We start from the raw sequence: 21,976 nt of genomic DNA, 5'->3' as shown, positions 1-21,976 counted from the left end.
ATCCAGTTTTCTTCAGGTTTCCAGGGCCCCAAGACAGTGGGGCCCTAAGCTATAGCTTGTTTAGCTTATACTTAAATCCGGCACTGATCACTTACAAAAAGTAAAGAAGCTTTCAACTAATATATCAATTTATTTCAAGATAGGAAACTACACAAAGTTTAAGCAAAGTCTATAAAAGAACTGATAATGATTTGCAGCACGAACAAAACGGCATTCTTCAAACTACCAACTATGTATTTTAATTTGCCAACTTGTTAAGAAATTGGGAACTTGGGGGGAAGCTCCACTCTTACCCCCTTAACGACGCCACTGGATACCACACTGTTTTTCGATTGGTATGGTAAAATTATTAATTATGTGTAAACTTTGTTATTTTTAAATGACTGAAGCGAGGTAATCTTACAATGATGTTTTATAAGCTGATCATTTGGGGGCCCTGGCCCCGATGGGTCCCCCGTGGCTACACACCTGCGCAAATAGTAAACAAACATGAAGGAAAGACGTACGCAACAAGAACTGCAGTCAGAACCAATTAGACTTTACACAAATACTTTATGTAGATGAGCACAATATAATTATTTTAGACAGATTATTCGTGATTGTCTTAAAGAGACCATAATTTACCAGTGGGTAGATAGGTGGATCACAATGTGTAGTGCATTTGGATATGCATTGGAGACAGTGGGGCTTCAAAGTTGTGAGATGGCCAAAAATATTTCCTGGAGCCTCCTTTAATCAGAGTAATATTTTATGTTCAAATAAACAAAAAATTCAATTATCAAAAGTAACAAAACAATAACAGAAAATGTAGTAAAGATACAAATACGAAAAGCACGTACATACAACAAAAGTTGTCTTCTTTTGAAAAAGAAAAAAAAAAAAAACATTACTTACGTTTTAGTTGAAAAGCGAAGATGCATGTAAATATTCTTCGATATTTCTTGTTTTCCTCGTAGGATTGTCTGGAGCACTGTGACGCTTGAATTTTATCAACATTGTTGCATATTTTCCGGCCTTAAAGGAACGCAAAAGTGAACAATTTATGGATACAAAAAGGAGCTTGCTAAGTGTTACAGTCTGCATACGATTCCTCAGATCATTCCATGTTTGATTGATAGCACTAAACCCACGTTCACATTTTGCAGTTGATATCGGTATTGCTTGCATAGGTTTCTCAGGTTCCTGAACAGCTGGAGGCATATAAGAAGGATTGTTCTTGTACAAATGAAATTCTTTCATTACGAAGGAAACATAATTCATTGACTGTTTCAACAATTTGAATAATCGAGGGATGGCATCGTTTCCGAAGAGTACTAGTTCATTTTGATCAACAGGCCAAGAAGCAGGGTTTAACACTGAAGCATCAACAGTAAAGTCTTTATTTGGAAAACGGGAGTTTATGTTATCTAAAAGGGATTGAAGGAATTTCAATTGGGAAGTGTCAAATTTTGTTTTACCACTAGCAGTAGGCTTAGTGATGGACACTCCTTTGAATGTGTTTCTTTGCATTAATTCATTAAGAACATTTCTTGATCGCGGGGGATCAACAGTCTTTAACGCGCTAATTGGTTGATATACGAAATCGATTTCTCATTTGGTTTCAACTGCAGATGCACTTCTGTTCTGCAAATAGAGCGAAAGACCTTTCAAAATTTCAAGAACATCATATATTAATATAAATTCCCTGGTGAATATCCAGCTGGTTAGCTTCTTTACTAAACCCTCGAATTTCGATGCTCACGCACCGGACGGGATGTATCTTTACTATAGTAAAAAGACTGCATAATGCAATATAACTTTCCCACAGTGACCGCACAGAATTGAATGAAGACACAATCTAAAGTACTCCAAAAATACAATCCAATTTCAAAATATTTGTTGACAGTTCGTCTGATAATTGCTTTCCCGGTAAGTAGTCTCTGGTTTCTTGGGCTATGAGAAAACACTAAATATAAAGCATCCATAAATGCGTGCGTATGATACACATCAGAGACAGATATAATCACATCTTGAACTGTAAGCTCAAGTTTATGATTCATACAGTGAACCACAATGAAGTCGTTGTTCAACAGTTCACGTAATCTTGTTACAACTCCATTGTAACAACCATGGATCACTGCCGCGCTATCTGTTGCTAAGCCAACAAGGTGATTCTAGAAAACGTTTTCCGTTATGTCATGGTTAGATAAAGTCTCCAACAAGCTTCATAATGTAGCTTCTGCTGTAGTGCTGTCAAGTTCGACAATTTCAAAAAAAGAAAAAAAAAGTTACACGCAACAGCTTCAAAACCTACACGAAAATAAATTATCAATCAAGATTTACTAGATGTTGTCGGGCTCTCATCAATTAAAATACTAAAATTTTTTCCTGACTCCACAAAAAACTTAGCAAGAATTTTTTCATCTCCTCGGCAATAAACAGTATCATGTTATATATGTACCGTGTCATGCGAAAACGAACTAAGCGCCACTTTCGTACTTTTGAGAAAATTTCGTTTAAAGGTTGATGTCCAGCATTATTGTAGCCGTAATCAAAAGTGAAATTATGTTTCTTTTTTTGGAAAGGTGTTGGTTTCCTTCTCTTTTCGATTTTGCAAAACGTTCTAATGCTTATCAGGAACCAATCGTCGCATTTACGTGGATTTTCAAAATTTGGCGCTTAGTTCACTTTTGCATAACACGGTACATATATGCATGATCAGGGCATAACATATTTCCCACGGAAACCTCATTTAATCTCTGAACTTCAACCAAAGAAGAATGTGTCAACAAAGACAGATTTTCCTTAGCAATCATATATGCAGTACGCATGAGTGCTGCTATTGTCCTAGTTTTCTTCTTCATTTTGGAGTTACCATACACTCGTGCTTTTTTGTATGGATTCCTCAATGTGGTATGTCTTCCGATTACCCATTATTTCCATGCACTTGAGGTGGGACCCAAGATCACCAATTTTGTCATTAAGTTTCTTGGGATTAATTGTAGAAACACTGTTTATAACGCAATGTCGATACGTACGCGTTCCATACTATCATTTCGTTTATTGCCAACTACAGTGACTCACAAAACTATTCGGACACATAGAAATTCCATCAATAAATGTTGATACTCTGAAAGACATAAATACAATTAGTGAGTTGAAGTATGAAATATGAAAAAATATATGTTAGGCGACAGAAAAGCACAAAACACTTCATTTTAGCACAAAAATAAAAGTTATTAGTAACACTAAACATAAAGAAAGAAAAATAAGACACCACAAAACTATTCGGACAGCGATTAATGGTAACACAATAATAGTATTTTGGAATGCAGAAAGTGGGCGTAAATAGTTACTGTAAGTTTCAGAAACAATGTCCAAAACTTAATTTTTGGGTATGTGTATTGAAGAAAGCAATTCCAGCGTGCTAAATGGGACGGAAAGGCAAGAACAGCACGTTCGATCAGCGCCAGCTGATTGTCTACCACCACGCAAAGGGCAAGAGTTGCCGTCAACTTGCGGAAATGCTACAAATGAGGAAAAGTACGGTGTACGATATAGTCAAACGGTGCAGTAAAAGGGATAGGCTCGAACTCTGTCCTGCAGGAGGACGCCCAAGGAAGTTTTCCCCCCAGAGAAGAACAATTCATAGTGACAATGTGAAGAAGAATCCTCTTCTAAGTGGTCCGAATATAACTGCACAACTGCAAACAGAGTTAGGAAAGCAAGCGAGTGTAGAAACTATTCGTAGAATATTGAGAAGGGCAAATTTTCATGGCCGCGTCGCGAGAAAAAAGCCGTATATAAGTAAGGCAAACCAAAGGAAAAGAGAAGCATTTGCGAAACAACATATAGAAAAAGACGAAAAATGGTAGAATCGAGTAATTTTTGCAGATGAATCGAAATTCAAAATATGTGGATCAAATGGGAGAATTATGGTGTGGCGAAAACCAAATGAAGAGCTTCTGGAAAAGAATATTCAAGCTACTGTGAAGCACGGTGGTGGGCAATGGTGTGTCCGCCAATGGTGTAGGTGAGTTAGTGTTTGTTGATGAGACAATGAATAAAGATGTCTATTTTCGCATCTTGAAAGACAATTTGAAGAAAAGTGCAGAAAAGCTTGGCTTAATCAATACTTTTATGTTCTACCAAGATAACGACCAAAAGCACACATCTCATGTTGTGCAGCTTTGGCTTTTATACAACTGTCCAAAAGTGCTCCATACACCTCCCCAATCACCTGACATGAACGTCATAGAAATTCTGTGGGATAAGTTGGAGAAGGAGGTATGAAATACGCCCATAAAGTCTAAGGAACATCTGAGAGAGAGATTACGAGAAGAATGGAGAAAAATCTGTCCTGAATACACCAGAAAACTGGTTCAAAGCATGCCTATTAGACTACAGGAAGTTCTTGATAAGAAAGGCAAGGCCACAAGGTACTAACTTTTGGTTTCATTGTTTTATTATTAATATTATCATTTCCTGAGCAAAGTGTCCGAATAGTTTTGTTGTGTGATATTTTCATTTCTCTATCTTCAAAGTGAATAAAATCTTTTCTTTGTTTAGTTACAATGACATTTTTTTTGATTATGTAATCTCTGACATGTACTTCTGTATCTGACATACTTAATAGCAGCAGTTAAATTTATTTCCTTTATATATTGAAGGCAATTTAATTTCTTTACCATGTACCCGAATAGTTTTGTGAGCCACTGTACGTTTATTGTCATTTCGTTTCTGCTCTTCTTCCAGTTATTAAAACGAGCTAATACAACACAACCACCGATATTTCCACTACTATCGTTTCCCGACTCTGTGAAAACGATCCTATTAGCGTCACATTTAGCACGTTTTCCTGCTTGTGGGACTTCTATATTGGTATTCACTTCATTAGAAAGTTTTACCTTATCCGATGAAGTGCCTTCATTTGCTGTTGTATTTGGCGGTCTCTGTTCCTGTTGTTTTGTACTGGGAGCATTAAATGACAATATAAGTTTGTTGTTTCTCCACTATGACGGCTGTGCGTAAATGGTACTATAGACACGCACTTTAATGTTTAAGATTAGTTACACAAACAGAAATGTTCAAAAATAATACACACGCGTAGGTTTATGATTTCATAAAATATATATATATATATATATATATATATATATATATATATATATATATATATATATATATACTACACTAATAAGAACTTACCAGAATATTGATCGATATAAGTATTTTGGTTTACACCGGTGTAAAATGCACTCCGCGCAAGAACGAACGCACAGCTACCACCAACTCAACAAGAGAGAACACTAGAGGGCTCATCCACATCTAACTTTCTGCGAACAACTCGAAGTCTTGGCCCTGAATATTTCTTTTCTTTTTCTTTAAAGCCAAATGGAACCTATATAAATCTTCGATTTACATCTATCTTTAAAAATTATTTCTTATGGTTTCCTGAACTTCATTTGTACAAAGTAGTGTAGCGTTAAGTTACCCATTATAACACTTGAAGCATGAAAAGTTAAATAACGAAAAAAGATTAATTATAAAGCTTGTGCTTTCTTTAAGTGTTATTCCTAAGTGCAACTTGCATGCTGTTTTGTACTGACAAATATGTTACAAAGACTTCCTATCTTGCCATAGGTAAGTAAATTAAAATGAGACATTTTGTACCTATTTTTGCATAATTCTGCGTATAGCAACGACACGCAAAAGATACAAAAACTCGTGATAACTTCCCCCCCCCCAATTTTCGCAAAGTTTCGATTACGTTGACGCAAACCGACCGAATTGTTCCGCAAATAGTGAAGAAACATGAAAAAAGACGTAGGCAACAAGATCTGTAGTCAGAACCAATTAGATTTTAACACAAATACTATATGTAGATGAGCACAATATAAAGAAAGATTATTCGTGATTGTCTTAAGAAGACCACTTGGAAATAATGGCACAAGCAAGTTACAGAAAAGAGAGGTAGGTTTATTAAAACACATAATTTTTAGTGACTAGTAATAAACCAAATGTTCATTGCAGAAGTAATATTACATTCATTTTAGTTGACATTGCGAATATGTTTATCTTTGTTTAAAAATGAAGCTTACAATAATGCTGGTAGTTTGTTTCTTGGACCTGAATGTAGTTATTTTATTCATTTAAATTGTTAGATACAAGGAGAATCTTTAGAATTTCATATCACATTAACTGCATACTTGGATATACATGCATTCCAAACCAAAATAATATATGAGTATATAATTCTAGAAGCACAACATTTTCTTGGCTCCACTCACTAATATAATCTTTCTCGTAACATGTGTAGCATGTTTAGCAAAAAATGTATGTCCATTTCCACAGACAACAAAACATTTGCTTCATAAATCCAATGATATGAAATTTAAAGTTAGATGGGGCCATGTAAACATTCTCCTGCCTATTTACTCATGCAAGGGTGCTAATTTTTTTTTCCAAATTGGGGGCTCATTTAGATGCAGAATGCATATATTAGGATTTTGAGATAAATTGCATTAAAATTATGCCAAATAATGTATATTCATGAATAGAATGCGGAGGGCCCACATGAGATTTGAGGGAGCCTGCCCGGGATCGTCGCCTTTGTACCCATTTTAAAGACAAAATATTAACTCCTACTGAGCATTTATCCCAAATTATGGGCCAATGTTTAATTATTTGAGAGGAGTTCACTTGAGCAGACTGTTCAACGAAATAGAAAATTTATAAGTAAAATACGATGTGAAACATTTTTTGTGAAGAAATGAGCGTGTGATCATAAGTAATTACGGGTTAACTGCCACAGATGGTGGCCCCGAAATGAGGCGCTTAGTTTTAAAAATCCACTATATCCATTTCACTTAGTTTCGAGTAATCTCGCAAAACGTAACTCAAGCTCCATATACACGCGTACTATATTTGAACTAGTTTTTTTTTTTTGTATGAAATATTAATCTTTTACATAAAATTCTCTTTCCATGTAATTCGTTTATATCAAACATATAACAAGCGATATAACTCTATTTCGGTAAAAAAAAAATGGCGGGTTTTGGTACTAGACGCCTCAAATACAAAATTTACGGAGAAATGAACAAAATCGGACTTAATGTGATAATGAGAGTAAACACTGTTAGAAAGGTCATTACTGTAGGGTGGTTAATAAGGGAGAAAACCTAAGTTAAATTGTGGGTTGTATGTGTTCGCAGATTGGTGCGATATCATGTGAGGTTTCAGTAGAACATAATCTGATAGTGTTTCAAACCCACTGTCTTATTAACTAACTTAGGGTATTTATGCTGCTGTATGATCATGGGGATCAAGGTGGAACAAAACGAGTCCTGGCACAACCGTCTCAAGAGAAGGCCTTCGTCGTAGCGAGTGACGTCACACAAAGTAATGACAGGCAGGCGCACAGTGTACTTGGGCAGAGTCGGCCAGCTGAACACGAAAGTTAAAAAAAGAAAGTCGTTTTACAGGAATGAATTTTTGTTAATCACAATATATGAATCACTTTTTATATTACGAATAGTAACTTTAAACGATACTCACTGAGTGTTAAGAAGAGAGAGAGAGAGACATAGAATTTTGATCCTAATACAGTAAAACTGTTATGATAGGGAGGATAATAAGAAACATGTATTATATAAAGAAAGTCATTAAAAATTATGTTTGACAGAAATTTCAAGAGAATAATAGCTTAGTAACATTTAAAACTACAAGTTCTTCTAAAATCTTTGTATCATATTACATCACATACAGAAACTTTCGTATAAAAAAATAAAACATATCTGATTAGGATGAAATTATACTTCAAGAAGAAATAATTAGATTCAGCTATCTTTTAAATACTTGTTTAATCAAGTAAATGAAAACAAGTGAAAGGTGACTAATGAATGCAGTATTTCAAGAAGTGTAAAAGTAATGTCCACGATACAGAAATTTCTCATGTCGTCTCGGAAACAAGACTAGAAGTGTGTTCCAATGAGGTGAAACGAGAATGTTCAAGTTAGGCCGGCTATACACTATAAGATAGATCCTAGGAAATCTCTTACGATTTATCCTAGAGTCAAAATCTCAACGTGTATGGTCACAGATCCCATGTCATTTCCTGTGTTCTGAACGATCCAATGAGATTTCTCTTGTTTAGAGCACGCTCTATTTCGGAAAGAAAATTCGTAAGATTTCGATTTAAGCGACATCAGGTGAGAAAAAGTGAAAACAAAACAAATGAAGACACAAATGATGAGGTATCTTCTGATCGTGCAGGTTTACTTTAGATGCACCACTCGAAATAATTGTTGAAAAATTATAATTTGTCACTATTTCCTAAATGATTTGCGTTGACCGACATGAAAATATCTTACATAGCATAGATAAAATCCCTGAAGGGGACGAACAAAAGCAATTGTTGATAAACTACAATTCTTTTACGATTTGCGTACAAATACGGGGTTAAGATATATATAGTATAAAAACTATAGTGCAAGAAACGCAAACCAAGTTGTGCTAGGTTGTTTCTAGAAAGTACGAATGCTATTTAAGCGAGTCAGAGCAGGGCTAAGCGGAGTCCCGAGCGTCAGTGAGGGGGTGCGAGCGAAGGAAGCAGGCGCGTCAGTTGATGTAGTGAAAACGAGTGCGTTTTGGCAATGATACGAGTTTGAATAGCACTTGTCATGGTATCGTGGTAGTAGCGCTCCACTCGTAAACATAAATTATAGCTTCTGTAAACTATGCAGAAATACACCGGTGGTGGAAAATAGTAACACCGGTCAACTTTCATATGCACTCACTTACGTAAAAGTTTCGCAGAAGGGGTCCAGAAGTAAGCAGAACATACAAAATTTAGAGGAGAAATGGAAGATGCAAGTACTTAGATCTAACACAACCTAACGAAATCTAACCTAATGAAGTTAACTAGCTTAAACTAACCTAATATTAATAGAAGTAAGCGAAATTCTATCACTTTTTGAAAATTGTGTTGGACCCATGTACTAATATAATCTAACGTAACATAACCGTAACTAACCTGAACCAACCTAAACTAAACTAATGTGAATATAAACTACCGAATTTGTAGCATTTCTTAGTAAAAATAGCTGGACCCTTTCTGCTAAACATTGTCTCACCTATTTTAACCGTCGTTAAAACATTTATAATTATTTTACACTAGTAACCCTACAGTTGTAAACATAAAATACAGGTGTATTACTTTGTATTTAATTATGTTGCTTCCAAAAAAATTGTTCCTTATAAATATGTCTTTTCATGCAAAATATTAAATTTTACTTGTAAATCTTCTAAAATGTGGTGCGCCAAAAGTATACCAGCACCCTTCTGACTTATGCTTTTTTTTTTCTTTTTAGAGGTATCCAATTTAACAATATAGCGCCTGATATTAATATCAGTGGGATGTGCAGTGTGGTTAGCATAGTAATTCTTCAACTTTATACTTTTATTAAATAGAACTATTTCACAATGTTGATATACGTCATTCGGTCAGACAGGAAAAATCTTCACGTGTATGGCACACAAGGGTAAGATTTCCTACAAGATATGTCATAACATTTTTCCGAAGATAAATCCTAAGATATTTCCTAGGATTGATCTCGTAATGTATTGCGCGCCTTAGAGACAAGACGAGAAACGTATAATTTTCGAGACGAGATAATTATCAAATCTCGTGGGCAACTGTAGTTCACTGAAGTCTTATATATCACTGTTCTAGTATCACATGATTAGTAGTAAAAATTCATAAATTATTACAGTGGTTATACGAAACAATGAGGGACATTTATCAACATTTAAAGATACGTAAGTCATTACATAATATACTTCAATAATAAATATTCAAATAAGTGGCGGCTTTAGGTGGTAGGCCGGGTAGGCAAGAGCCTACCCTAAAATTTTGAAAAATGTATAAACGCTGAAAGAGTAAATATATTCTCCACTATTAATATTAACGTTAGATAATTATTTAACAAATAGCATCAACCATTACTGTAAAAGTAATTTCCTACCGTCATTAATCAATCAAATGTGTGCAATTATCCAATAAGCGAGGGACCAGCATCTGGTTCGGATTCCACGTTAATCAGTAGGTCCCGTCTCATGTAGCCTCGCTGCTGAAAGGGACGTTAAAATCAACTCGAGGGAGAGTGCGGGCTTACTCAAAGTTAAAATCCTAAAGCCGCACCTGATTTCAATTTGATACTGCATATTGCACTCTGAGTGGATCTCTCGTGACGTGGAAGCATTCTAGATAAATTCTAGAGTTTTAGATAAATTTCAAATGAAAAATAGGACATAAATTTATAAAAAGAGAAGAGAAATAATTCTTCGAGAATCGAAACGAGACGAGAATCGAACAATTAATTTAAGAGACGACACACGTTAACTTTATTTCTCGTTCCGTCTCGCGTTCAACACTACGCAGAGGTGCCGTTAATTAAGTAAGGAGAGAGAAGATTCATGGCTCAGTAGTACAGCCTTCATATTCAATCCCAAGTACATTAGTGTTCCCCACGAGAAAGCCGAGAAATAAAATTTTCTCGTCACGTCAATGTTTGTAGGATTCTCGTCTCGTCTCGGTTTTCGAAGAATTATTTCTCTTTCGTCTCGATTACCTAAAACGTTTTTCCCGTCTCCTCTCGTAAGGTAGTTCTTGGTCTCGATTCAGAAGAAATAATCTGCTAACTTTTATATTGCTTGATGGTAATTGAAGAGAGTACTACTAATCTGTTTTGAGATCAGCCCTCTGTAATTGATTATGTAATTGGGAGAGAGACGAAACGAAACAAAACAAAATGTGAATTTTAACTTTCCTTTTCAGAACCGAGATTACATAAGACGTAGATGGTTTATGTACAGTTTAAGATAGAATCCGAACCCGAAGCCACATACAGAAAAGGTACTCCACTCAGGATCCGAACCCGAGGCCACATACAGAAAAGGTACTCCACTCCCTTCCCATATCACTAGTTCACCCGTGAATTATGTATGAATTATTGTACTTAATTTGCAAACTACTGAGAAGAGTGTTATTTTATTCAATCTCAGTAACTTAGTGGGTGGGGTATTCGAAATATCCTAAGTGAGGGGGAAATTTCTTCCGTCTTTTAGGATTTCGCACTTTGAATTCGTTATATCAATTTAAAAATATATTAGTATCTAAATAACGACACATCAACTCGCTGACCCTCTTATTAACATAAATTACTGAAGCAGGTTTCGAAAAAAAAGGGTCGTTCTTGATACTTGCTGCAGTTACTTCTATTTATAATTAGTATATGGTAAATAAATATTGATGTTGTCTTTGCCATTGCGAATGTTCCATCATAACTTATATATAAAATAACGTTCCTTCTTTTATTTTTTTCACTGCTGTAGGCCGTGCTAATATATATTAGTACCCTCGAGGGTATATAGTTAGCACTTATGCCATTGATGCACTAGACCAACTAAATTATTAAGGGGGTGTATTGGTTTGCAACCCAAGTTAATCCATAAATACAGTCATAAGATCTCTGTGGTGAAAAGAGAATATAAGAAGCTAATATTTATATGCATCTATTTCAATGTAGTGATTTATTGATCCCTTACTTAAATAGTATTATTATGATTATGATAATTGAATCTAAAGGAAGATGTAATACATTTCCGTTGCCTACTTAAAGAGAAGGCTATATGATATTACTATACATAGTTTCTGAATTGTTGAATTCGAAGAGAGAACTTTTTTGAAATCCTACCTATTTTAAGAGTACTGAAAATCTGAAGTTCTATATTTGTATGTGAACAATGTTACAACCAAGTCGCTTAATATTGTAGGAACATAAAAACTAAATAATTAAATAAAAATCAATCAATCATTGTTTAAGATTATATCTTAAGAGTCATTGTTACGAACTATCATGAGAAAAAAAGAACTACATGCTTACTCTACTAAATTATATAAAGTCTTTACTGGGGGTGATAATGCGGAGCCATTTTTCTCGTACATTGTCTTCAACTGAAAATTGAAATACACTCACTTTTGGACTGTTTTGGTAATTCACTTACAATTAGGAACACAAGTAAAAGGCACGTTTGCTTCCAAATTACATTTATAAACACTTATAACAAATTACGTAACAACACCACAAAGACAAAACACTTTTAAAAGTGCGAGCTCACTGTTTCACCACTCGCTTTTAACTCACGTGAACAAGTGTCATCCCCTCAGTCACAAAAGTCTGTCGTCTTTGTTTGTATCTACTCGTTGTGACGTCACGGCTGAACCTAAACGTAGCCCCATGGCCTTCTCTTGAGACGGTTGTGGCCTTGTGAGGTTTTAAAGCACCTTTCCTAGCTGATGTGAGCTAAGTTATGTTTCGTAACCTAAGTAAATAACTTTCTTTATCAATAAGTTTGTGTGTGCAAAGTGGGCTAAACATCATGTGACATTATGCCACGCTCGGGTGTTGCAACTTCAATGTAAAGTTAACCTCACCCTTTGGGAAGACATAATATTTAATCGGCCGCATTGTTTTAGTCAATTATGAGTAGTGTATAGTCTGTAACGCAACAGTTCGAAGATACTAATTTTGCGCAGTAATACTAATGTGTTACTCACAGTGTGCAACACACTGAAATTGATTTTTGTGTTATAGTGAAAGTATTGCATGGGTAAGTGTGCTCTTCCACTATCCTTATTAATACGTACCTCGCCTAGTCCCTACGGACGCACTCCGCTCGCTACCGCTCGAGCCCCCTGCTGCGCTCCTGTCTGACTCAGGTAGCATGCCTGGTTTTAGTGGCCACCTAGCGCAAGTTGGTGCGTGTTTTGTGAACTGTAGTTTTTATGCCATACGTCAACACTGTATTTATATTAATACCCTCTAAAATGCATTTGTAAGTAGTAATGGAGCCCCTCATTTACTACATGCTCTGCTGTAAGAAATACAAACCTCTAACCTAACAAGAAAATGTGTCAAAATTTGGTAGGATCGTCTGCTCGAGTAATTCTTAGTATTTTTTCGATCTTAACAATGTGGCAGTTTCTCTGATTTTTTTAAAATATTTAGGTTAGGTTAGATTAGGTTTCGTCCTCTTCACCTAACCATTAATCGAAAAATTGTGCGTTCATTTCCGCATGAAAGAAAAAAGTGGACTGGAAAACGTCCAGTCGACCCATTCGGCCAGGTTGCAGATGAATAATTCAAATCTACAAATCTGAGAATTTAGTACAAAAAATGAGCACTTATTTCCACATAAAGTACTGTGGAAGGACATAGGGTAGACCAATATTATTCACAAACACAAGGAAATTTATGGGTTACAAACATGGGTCCATTTCATATTTATATGCTACCTTCTATTATCATGAAATACATAGAAAGTTACGTTGAGTTTAGTTTAGTCACCAACTTGCATTAAAAAAAAGACATTTCTTGTACTCAGAATATTCGTTTGTAAATTCATTTCTGATATGTTTAGTGTTAAAATGAAGCATGCAATAATAATAAAAGCTATTTAATCTTTCTATTAAATCTCTTCATTAGAAATTCTTAAAGCTTCGTGTTCTCTTTTCTCTATGATATTATAAAAATAGTATAAAACTCTTGACTTCTTCGGACGAATTGTTTTGAAACTTTATTGATCAAGTAAACATTTAGCCATTTTTCCTGCGATTTGCGACATATCTCATAAAATCTCTAGTCTTACTTGTAGTCTGAGAAGAATATTTCTACAAAATCTTAATCTATAAAAAAAAAATAGTTCAAAAGGATTCGAAATCGTAACAAGAGATGAAAAAATTAAATTTTCCTAGCATCTCTTCACAACTGGTACACAATGGGTGAAACCCTATAACAAAGAATTTTTTCTTTGGACTTTTTAGCTATCAACATATATTTGTTTTCTCCTAGGGCCATCGGAACTCGAGTTTTTAGAAGATGAGGTTGGTTGCAAGACAGATGGGAGTCGTTGTAGTACGAAAAAGTGGAGGTGTAAAAATAAATTATTTAGTCGATTGTGTGTAAAAAATCATGTAGGTTATGTTCATTGTAAGACTGTCGGGTATCGTTGTAGTACGGATAGGTGGAGAGAGTAATTATAAATCATTTAGTAATTTGTACGTAAAAACGTTGTTTTGTATCACTTCTTGAGTTAGGTTTGAGTCGGAATTTTTGTCTGGACGACGTCTGGAAGACGAAAATGATCAAAACGTACAACGTCAGAAATAAGTAACAGTTAGAACTGAAAAATGGTGGAGATAATGATTTTCAAGGCTTGTATTTATTCTAGAATTTTTTGCCTACTCGTGTCTCGTCCATTCCAATGTTAAAAATCATCTTGAGATATGCATAGTTACTTCCTATGGTGATCAGGTAAGAAAAAACTTCTCCAGTTTGGACTCAGAGTTCGAAGTATCCTACAAACGTTCGCGTTATTGCTATGTAAATAATGGAGAGGAGACAGGAATGCATTAGTATGTATCATTCTTCTTGAGGATATAGATAACAATGTATCAGTTGAAGATTACGGTGATGACTCCGAAGATTTAGTAAATTATGTCAAAGATATGAGTAGAGCTGCGCCTTATCAAATGTATATTGATCAGTATTTTAGTAGATATGTTGATTTTTTAATTAGTAATTTTGATGAAATAGCTTTCGCTTCAAAATGTATTCCGTCACCTTATCTTTTGCATATTGTTTCTATATATCAATGTACAAATGATCATTTCATTTTAGCACCAAGAAAGATATACGTGTGGCTCGTTACCTAGTCAAATATGTGATATAATTTCTGTAGAAAGATTCATTAAAAATCTGTGAATATTTATGATTTTATTACTAGTGAATACGTTACTATGCCACTAAGTATTTATTTTAATACATGAACGTATTTTTCCGAAAATGGTTTGCTAATTATCAATTTTCAATTTTAATATATATTGGATGTGTTTCAACATCGAAATTCTTAGTTTTGAAATCAAGGTCACACATCCAATTTTCATATCCTGCAATGTTAGACAACCACAATGCAGCTAAGGTTTGTTGATTCAGAACTAAACAAGGCGTTCTCCAAGTGCACTAGTTAGTTTGAAAAATGTCAGTGTAGCAAACTTCAAAAATAGAAAAAAATCTATACCTTTGCGATAAAAAAAATAGTTATAAGTTACCGTTTAGTATCAACAGAGCGATTTATATCATGAGAGAGTTAAAGAAAAATTTGAAAAGGGAAAAAAGAACAAAAAGATACTAATCTCGCTCTGTAACATATGAGGGTTGCGAAACCCTGTATCGTGCAAATGAAATGCATGGAATAAGTCGTGAGTGGAAACCCTTCACTCCTGGTGGGGATATTCATGAAGCTATAGGCTTATAACTAATTATATTGGAATATATTATCCATTTCTTAATTTCGAACATACTAGGTTTGATCGAAATGAGAAAACTTTTTATCGGACTTCTGAAGAAAATAAAATAAAATAAATAAATACATGACCGTATTTATTATATATGGAATTCCTAGTCACGACCCCCTTTTCAGTTTTATTCACAATAGGAGAAGAAGAAGATGAAGAAAGGAAAAGGAAGATATGATAGAAGTGAAAAGAGGGAAAGTAAGGAGGTGATAAAGAGGGAAACTGTTACTGGATATTTTTGAGAAATATGGTAAAGGAAAGTGAATAATTATCGAATTGGGATCATTTCCAATAGCTATTGGGTGAATATGTGGTATTAAGGTGATCAAAAGTAGACACATGTCAACCCATACTTCCCAGAGCTAGATCCATGTAACCCAAACTACCGAATTATCCCAATCTAAATCTGAGATAGATGAGAAAGTTTAATTTAACAGTATATTCAATATTTCCGAAAGTTCGCGACTAATATCCAACATTTGAAAGATAAATGACGAAGTTGATGGCATGTTAGAATCGACCACAGAAAAAAATCAGAGTAACTCATCTATTTGTCGAAAATTTTGACTCTCGAAGTTCTCCTATGATGATCAATCGTTCAGGTTACTTCGGTCCTTTTCGCTCCCTTCATAGAGCCAACTTAAATTAAGTTAGTATTGACATTCAAAGACTTTAATTGCCAACTACCATTAATTGTAGTAAGTCACACATATATGTCAAAATAATTGGTGCGCTTAATACTAAACCTACATTCCACTCACACTCACATTCATACAGGACAATGTATACTTCAGGTTGTATTTAGTTGAATTAAACTAACCTAACTACATTTCTATAGACATTTATTACATTTCAAGAAAAGAAAACTTAGTTTGACATAACAGAAAAAGTTTGATACATGAATAAAAAAATTATATTAATAATAATACATAGGCATGCACAGAAATCTGTTACTTTCAACAATATCAAATAACACATTTCTCTTTTAGAGATATTAGAAAATTGGATTACATTTAAAAAAATCGACAAAAGAAAGACAAAAGAGGGAGAAAAAATCAAAGGTCAACATTAAACATATTTAAGATTCAGTACAATGAATACATATCATGGTGAAAAAGAAAAGAGAAAATATATAATTGGTTAATTAATCTAAAAAAAAACACTTTGGTAGCATTTTATTGAGTCTCTGTCCCAAGAGGAGAAATTTCGACAATTTTATGAGTCTTTGTTCTCACGTCGATAGTAACTCCTTTTTCAACTCTTGGGGCTGCGGTGGCTCAGTGGTACAGCGTTCACCTCTGGTGCTTGGGGTCCCGGGTTCGATCCCAGCCCCCGCCACGTGAACTTTGTGGTGGACAAACACCGTGTGCGTGGGTTTTCTCGGGGTTCTCCCGTTTCCTCCCACTTTCTTCATTCCACCATTCCATTCCTTACTCATCATCACCGTCTCCTTTAGCCTAACCAGCATAACCGTGGGACGTAAAACTCAATGATTTCATTTGATTTTCCTTTTTCAACTCTCTTTACACACTGTGATTGGTGTCCATGAGAGTATTTAGTCGTTTTTGTTTTAACTACAGACAAATAAATTAGTTTCTTCATATTATATATAAAATTTTCAGTTCGTTACTTGACGTACTTGGTATAAAATTTCAAAGGTTATTCAGATTAAAGAAAAATTGTCGAATCCAGTCACAGACATTGGAAACATCTTTCCATAATACTATATGATATTTCAATGGAATTAGGTCTTTGGACCTATCTAGGTCCCGTATTCACATTACTAAATTTTTAACCAAAATCAGTTCAAATTAAGATCACTGAATTTCTATTTCTAGTATAGATCGTGGGGTCAAGAGATTTTAGTCACGAAACTGACGAACGACAAATAGTTAGGTTTCCAATCGTAGAGGAAGGATTTGTTTCATAGTTTACTGATAGAAGGATTTGTTGGCCGGGCGCACTGTTTCGAAGTTTCCTGATTTCACTATGATCTCGTAAAATAAATTTGGATAAGGATTAGGGTTTTGTTTTCTTACGACCTGCTACTTGTTCCATTTACATGCAACATTTGACATAGTATTAAAGAATTGAATAGTTACAAACATTACTAACAAATCAGTAAGGTGTCATTTACTACGAGTTACGCGGTAATACTTTTCATCACAAATAATTGGTCAATGTCGGGTGTCAAAAATCTATGGCAACCTAAAACAACCAGGGTAAATGCCGAGCTCTTTACATACATACTCGTATATATATATATACGAGGGTTGGGGCAAAAGTCATGGCAACTATTTTTTTCTTGAAGATACCAGTCCGGTTGGAAAATGTGACACATACAGACGAAAGGACAGGGTGTTAGCTACATGTGTGGACAATGAATAGCACTGAATTATCGTAACACACTAATTTATTACGGTAGTCTACAGAGTAATATGGCCTTCACGGTGCAAACGAATGAAATCACTGTACGCATTCAGTTGACACAACAAATCTGGGCCTAAAGACCCTCAAAGTAGTCCCCTGCTACTTGCACTACACGCTACCAACGATGTGGGAGGCGCTGAATACCATCCGCCTCAGCATTTGCCGAAGTATGTGTGAATCGGGTCACCTGTTCGCATTAGTAATGTCCTCGCGTGTTCCAAACCGCCTACCACGTAGTGGTTCCTTAATCCTTCGAATGAAATCAAAGTCACAGGGCGAAACGTCAGGAGAGTACGGTGGGTGCTCCAATTCTTCCCATCCCCAACGTCGCAGTAGCTGCCCTACACACTTTGCTTTATGTGGTTTTGCATTGTCGGGCAGGGTTATTGCACTGTCCACAAGATCCGGACGTTTCTCCCGAACGCCACGTCGTACCTGTCGCACCAGGAAGTCCCTGTAGTACTGTGCGGTCACTGTTCTGCTATGTAGAACAAAGTGGCAAACAATGACATCCCTGACTTCATACGCGACGATCACCATCAATTTGACTGGGGAAGGATTGTGACGGAACTTCTGCCTCGTTGGTGATCCAGCCTGTCGCCACTCCGCGGACTGACGTTTCAGTTCTGGTTCGTACGCCCTGGCCCTAAGTTCATCGATGGCGATTATTCGTGACAAGAATTGATCGCCGTCCTGTTGCCAGCGTGCAAGGTGGTCGGAGTATATTGCATAGCGCATCCACCTTTGAACTCTCATCAGTGCATGCGGTACTCACCTCGATGCGATTTTGCGTAGTTAAAGCTCATTACGCAATATCCTGTGGACGGTGCGTTTCTTGATGCCACTTGCCTCCGCCAACTCCAGTAGCGTCCATCGTCTGTCTTCATCCAGGAACTGCTCGATGACGGCACGTGTCATGTCAGTCCGCACACTGACAGGTCGTCTCGAACGTTGCTCATCACTGGTTGACACACGTCCTTGCTGAAACTTTCCTACCCACCGTGCTACTGTCCGGTATGGTAGGGCACTAATTCACTGTGACATTCCATCGCATTTCTCCCTCGGAGAACGGTTATTCTGATGTAAGCGCGCTCCTCAACACGGGTTACTTCCATCTCGCACGACACTCACCAACTGACTGATTTCACAGCCCTCGCTGTGCTACTATTAGCTATCACAGGGCCATCTGTTGTTCTGCATACACACTATGCCTACAGAACTTCCACAAGACACATAGAAGTTTGTGATCCGCTCACATATCTGCAAGAAAAAAAATAGTTGCCATGACTTTTGCCCCAACCCTCGTGTATATATATATATATATATATATATATATATATATATATATATATATATATATATATATATATATATATATATTACTCAATATAATAAATTTTATTCTAATATCAATCTTAATATTTCGTCGATATTTAAATTCTACATAATCTTTTCATATTCAACAAGTATTCACATTTTCTTGGCTCAAAGCAAAACAAAAAAACCCTGACTAACAAAATTTCCTTTCATTTAATGAGGTTGCAACATTGAAATGTATATATAAACCCGATAATCAATAATAATTCAATTTACTAAAATCCGCGTATAAAGAAATGGTTGATGTTATTTAATAAGTTGACACAAGAGGTGTAAATACAACAAATAGAGCAGGCACGTAACTTTTCAAACTATGTAAGCATTTGTATATATATATACAGACTGTCCCATAATTCGTGTGTAAACTTTAATTTCATAGTACTCAGAACTGGTAAAAGCTAGAACTGTGAAATCTGCAGGCAATTTAGAGGAAGGTCAGAAGATTTGTTTGATAGCAAAACGAGATAGCGAATATTATTGTTTGCGGAGTTACAGGGTCAAAGGTCAAAATGCAATTTTTTCCTTATGGGATTTCAATGTTAAATAGTAGTCTCACATGCCATTTTTTTGAATATTCATCTCCGGTAGCAAAAATTGGTATATCGACATAAATTCTGATCCGAAACAATGTGATAACGAGAAATTTGGGCAATCGTGACCCGGTGACCTCTAGCAGGTCATCTGTGACCTTTGAAGAAACAGCTCCCTTTTCAACAACTTATTGTACACAACTAATTCAGTTGAGGATAATATTAAAAACACATATGCACAAAGGATCTACTGAACATCCTTTTTAGCAAAACGAAGAGGTCAGCAATATCATCAGAGGTCAAAGGTCACGTAGTTAAAATGTAATATTTGATGTGTTAACAAATAAGAAACTGTGACATTGGAAACAATGCTTTGAAGTGCCATAGAACACATGCATAAAGATCCTTCCAACGAGTGTGTATGGGCATAGGGAAAAGGTCATCATAAGAGGTCAAAGGTCATCATAAGAGGTCAAAGGTCACGCAGTTAAAGTTTCATGTTTGATGTGTTAGCAACGATGAAACTGTGACGTTTGAAAAATGATTTGAGCTACCATGGAACACATGCATAAAGGTCCTTCGAATTGGTGTATATGGACATAACAAAAAGGTCAACAATGTCATAAAAGGTCAAAGGTCACGCAGTTAAAATTTCATGTTTGATGTGTGAACAAATATGAAACTGTGACGTTAGAAAGAATGATTTGAGGTTTCACAGGACACATGCATGCTGCACAGGACACAAATCATTCCAATTGGTGTGTATGAGGATAGGAAAAAGGTCAACAATGTCATAAAAGGTCAAAGGTCACGCAGTTAAAACATGATAGTTTGTATTAGCAAATATGAAAGTGTAACGTTTGAAAAGTGATTTGACTTGCCATAGAATACATGCAAAAGGGTGGCCATGGAATACATGCATAATTAATGGTCAAAAGTGTCATAAAAGGTCAATGGTCACGAAATAAGAAGTTTATAGTACGTATATTGGCAAGTATGAGACGGCAATGTTTGAGAACTATTTAGTTGGTATGGTATATAAAATTAAGAATATTTATTTGGGCTCTCGGAAATCTTTTCTTTTAAATAACAAGAATGCTTAATTTTAGGAAGTCATTATAGAATGCGCACTATTGTGTGCAGGACATTCTAGGGCATAGTGGGTGCAGGATTTTCTTTCGTCTAGAATCTAAAAATACATATTATTTGGGTAGCATTTTTCAATGAAAATATCACATGTAAATGCAAATCACTCAGGAGTTCTCCAAAAATAAAAATTAAAAAATCCTGAGAACAGACTGTACTACAATGCATTGCAAGCAATGCATTGTGTTGTGAAGTTTGAGGGGAGAACAAAGATGTCCCGTATTCTCATGAAAAATAAATAGGGCAGCCTTAATATTTCCTTGATGCTTACCCAGGAAATTGAGAAAATAAAAATAATTCCACTAGAAATAATTTGCTTCCCCATACGACGCACTCTTATCGTTTATTTATACCCTTTTGTGACTGAAGCATAAACACGATCTGTTTGTTTTGGACTCACGTCAAATAATCAGTCTGCTTCGTTCACAAGGGTGGTTACGTGTTACTATAATGATAATCTGGTTGGACAGAGACAGTGTGGCAGTAGAGTGTGGAGTTGAGCTTAAAATTAAACGAGTTTGTGAGTCTTGTGTGTCTTGTGAGTTTGTAAGAAAATAAAAACTTATATTTCTTATTTTCCCTATACTCAGAGGCCTACGTCCTTGGAAGTGTGTGTGTGTGTGTGTGTGTGTGTGTGTAATTGTGTAAGTCACAATGGATACTCTAACAAAGGAACAACGTGCCGATTTGCCTCAGTTCTTAGTAGGAAGTAGGTTACAAAAACGCGGAGAATGACGTTTGGACAGTGGGGTGTGAAAATAAGCAATACCCAAATTCTTCATCTTTACAAACAGTTTCGGAATAACTGTTTTAGCAAGGAACATCTTTCTCAGCGACAACGAAAGGCAGGACCACCTGTAAGGATCTCTACCGAGGATACTAAACGCAAAGTGGTTCGTTCTGTGCTTAGTTCACCAAGAAAATCAATCCATCGCTTGAGTGTTGCACCCAACGTTAAAAGAAGTTCGCTAAGTAGGATATTGCGGGTGCTTGAGGTTAAGGCGTACAGTATGAAGATTGTACATAAATAACATGATGATTTCAGTGCCAGAATTTTATTTTGTAACTGGTTGATAGACAAATTAAATGAAAATCC

At 35.7% G+C, this 21,976-nt stretch overlaps 3 protein-coding genes across 3 annotated transcripts in view; 2 read left to right on the top strand and 1 right to left on the bottom strand.

Annotated features, from left to right (window-relative positions):
* The first annotated feature begins 3,410 nt into the window (after positions 1–3,410).
* LOC145661607 (uncharacterized) lies at positions 3,411–3,854 on the top strand. Its single transcript, XM_081726927.1, has one exon. The coding sequence runs from the start codon at positions 3,411–3,413 to the stop codon at positions 3,852–3,854; it is 444 nt and encodes a 147-aa protein (XP_081583053.1).
* Positions 3,855–5,840: 1,986 nt separating this feature from the next.
* Positions 5,841–21,976, top strand: part of LOC145661604 (phospholipid-transporting ATPase ABCA3-like) — a 1,415,399-nt gene continuing 1,399,263 nt past the window's right edge. Inside the window, exon 1 of the mRNA XM_081726924.1 lies at positions 5,841–5,952. The gene's annotated coding sequence lies outside the window, so the exon portion shown is untranslated. The remainder of the gene's footprint in view (positions 5,953–21,976) is intronic.
* On the bottom strand, positions 18,011–18,583 carry LOC145661606 (histone-lysine N-methyltransferase SETMAR-like). Its single transcript, XM_081726926.1, has one exon. It carries the CDS (start codon positions 18,581–18,583, stop codon positions 18,011–18,013), a length of 573 nt encoding a protein of 190 aa, XP_081583052.1.

The sequence above is a fragment of the Thermobia domestica genome, chromosome 10 (assembly GCF_964235325.1).
Source record: "Thermobia domestica chromosome 10, izTheDome1.hap1.1, whole genome shotgun sequence".
Lineage (NCBI taxonomy): Eukaryota > Metazoa > Arthropoda > Insecta > Zygentoma > Lepismatidae > Thermobia > Thermobia domestica.
Note: the sequence above shows the minus strand (reverse complement) of the source record. Positions and strands in the feature narration are given on the sequence as shown.

Excerpts from the sequence above, each read along its gene's own strand:
- LOC145661607 (XM_081726927.1), top strand. The coding sequence starts at position 3,411 with ATGGGACGGAAAGGCAAGAACAGCACGTTCGATCAGCGCCAGCTGATT.
- LOC145661606 (XM_081726926.1), bottom strand. The coding sequence starts at position 18,583 with ATGAGAGTTCAAAGGTGGATGCGCTATGCAATATACTCCGACCACCTT.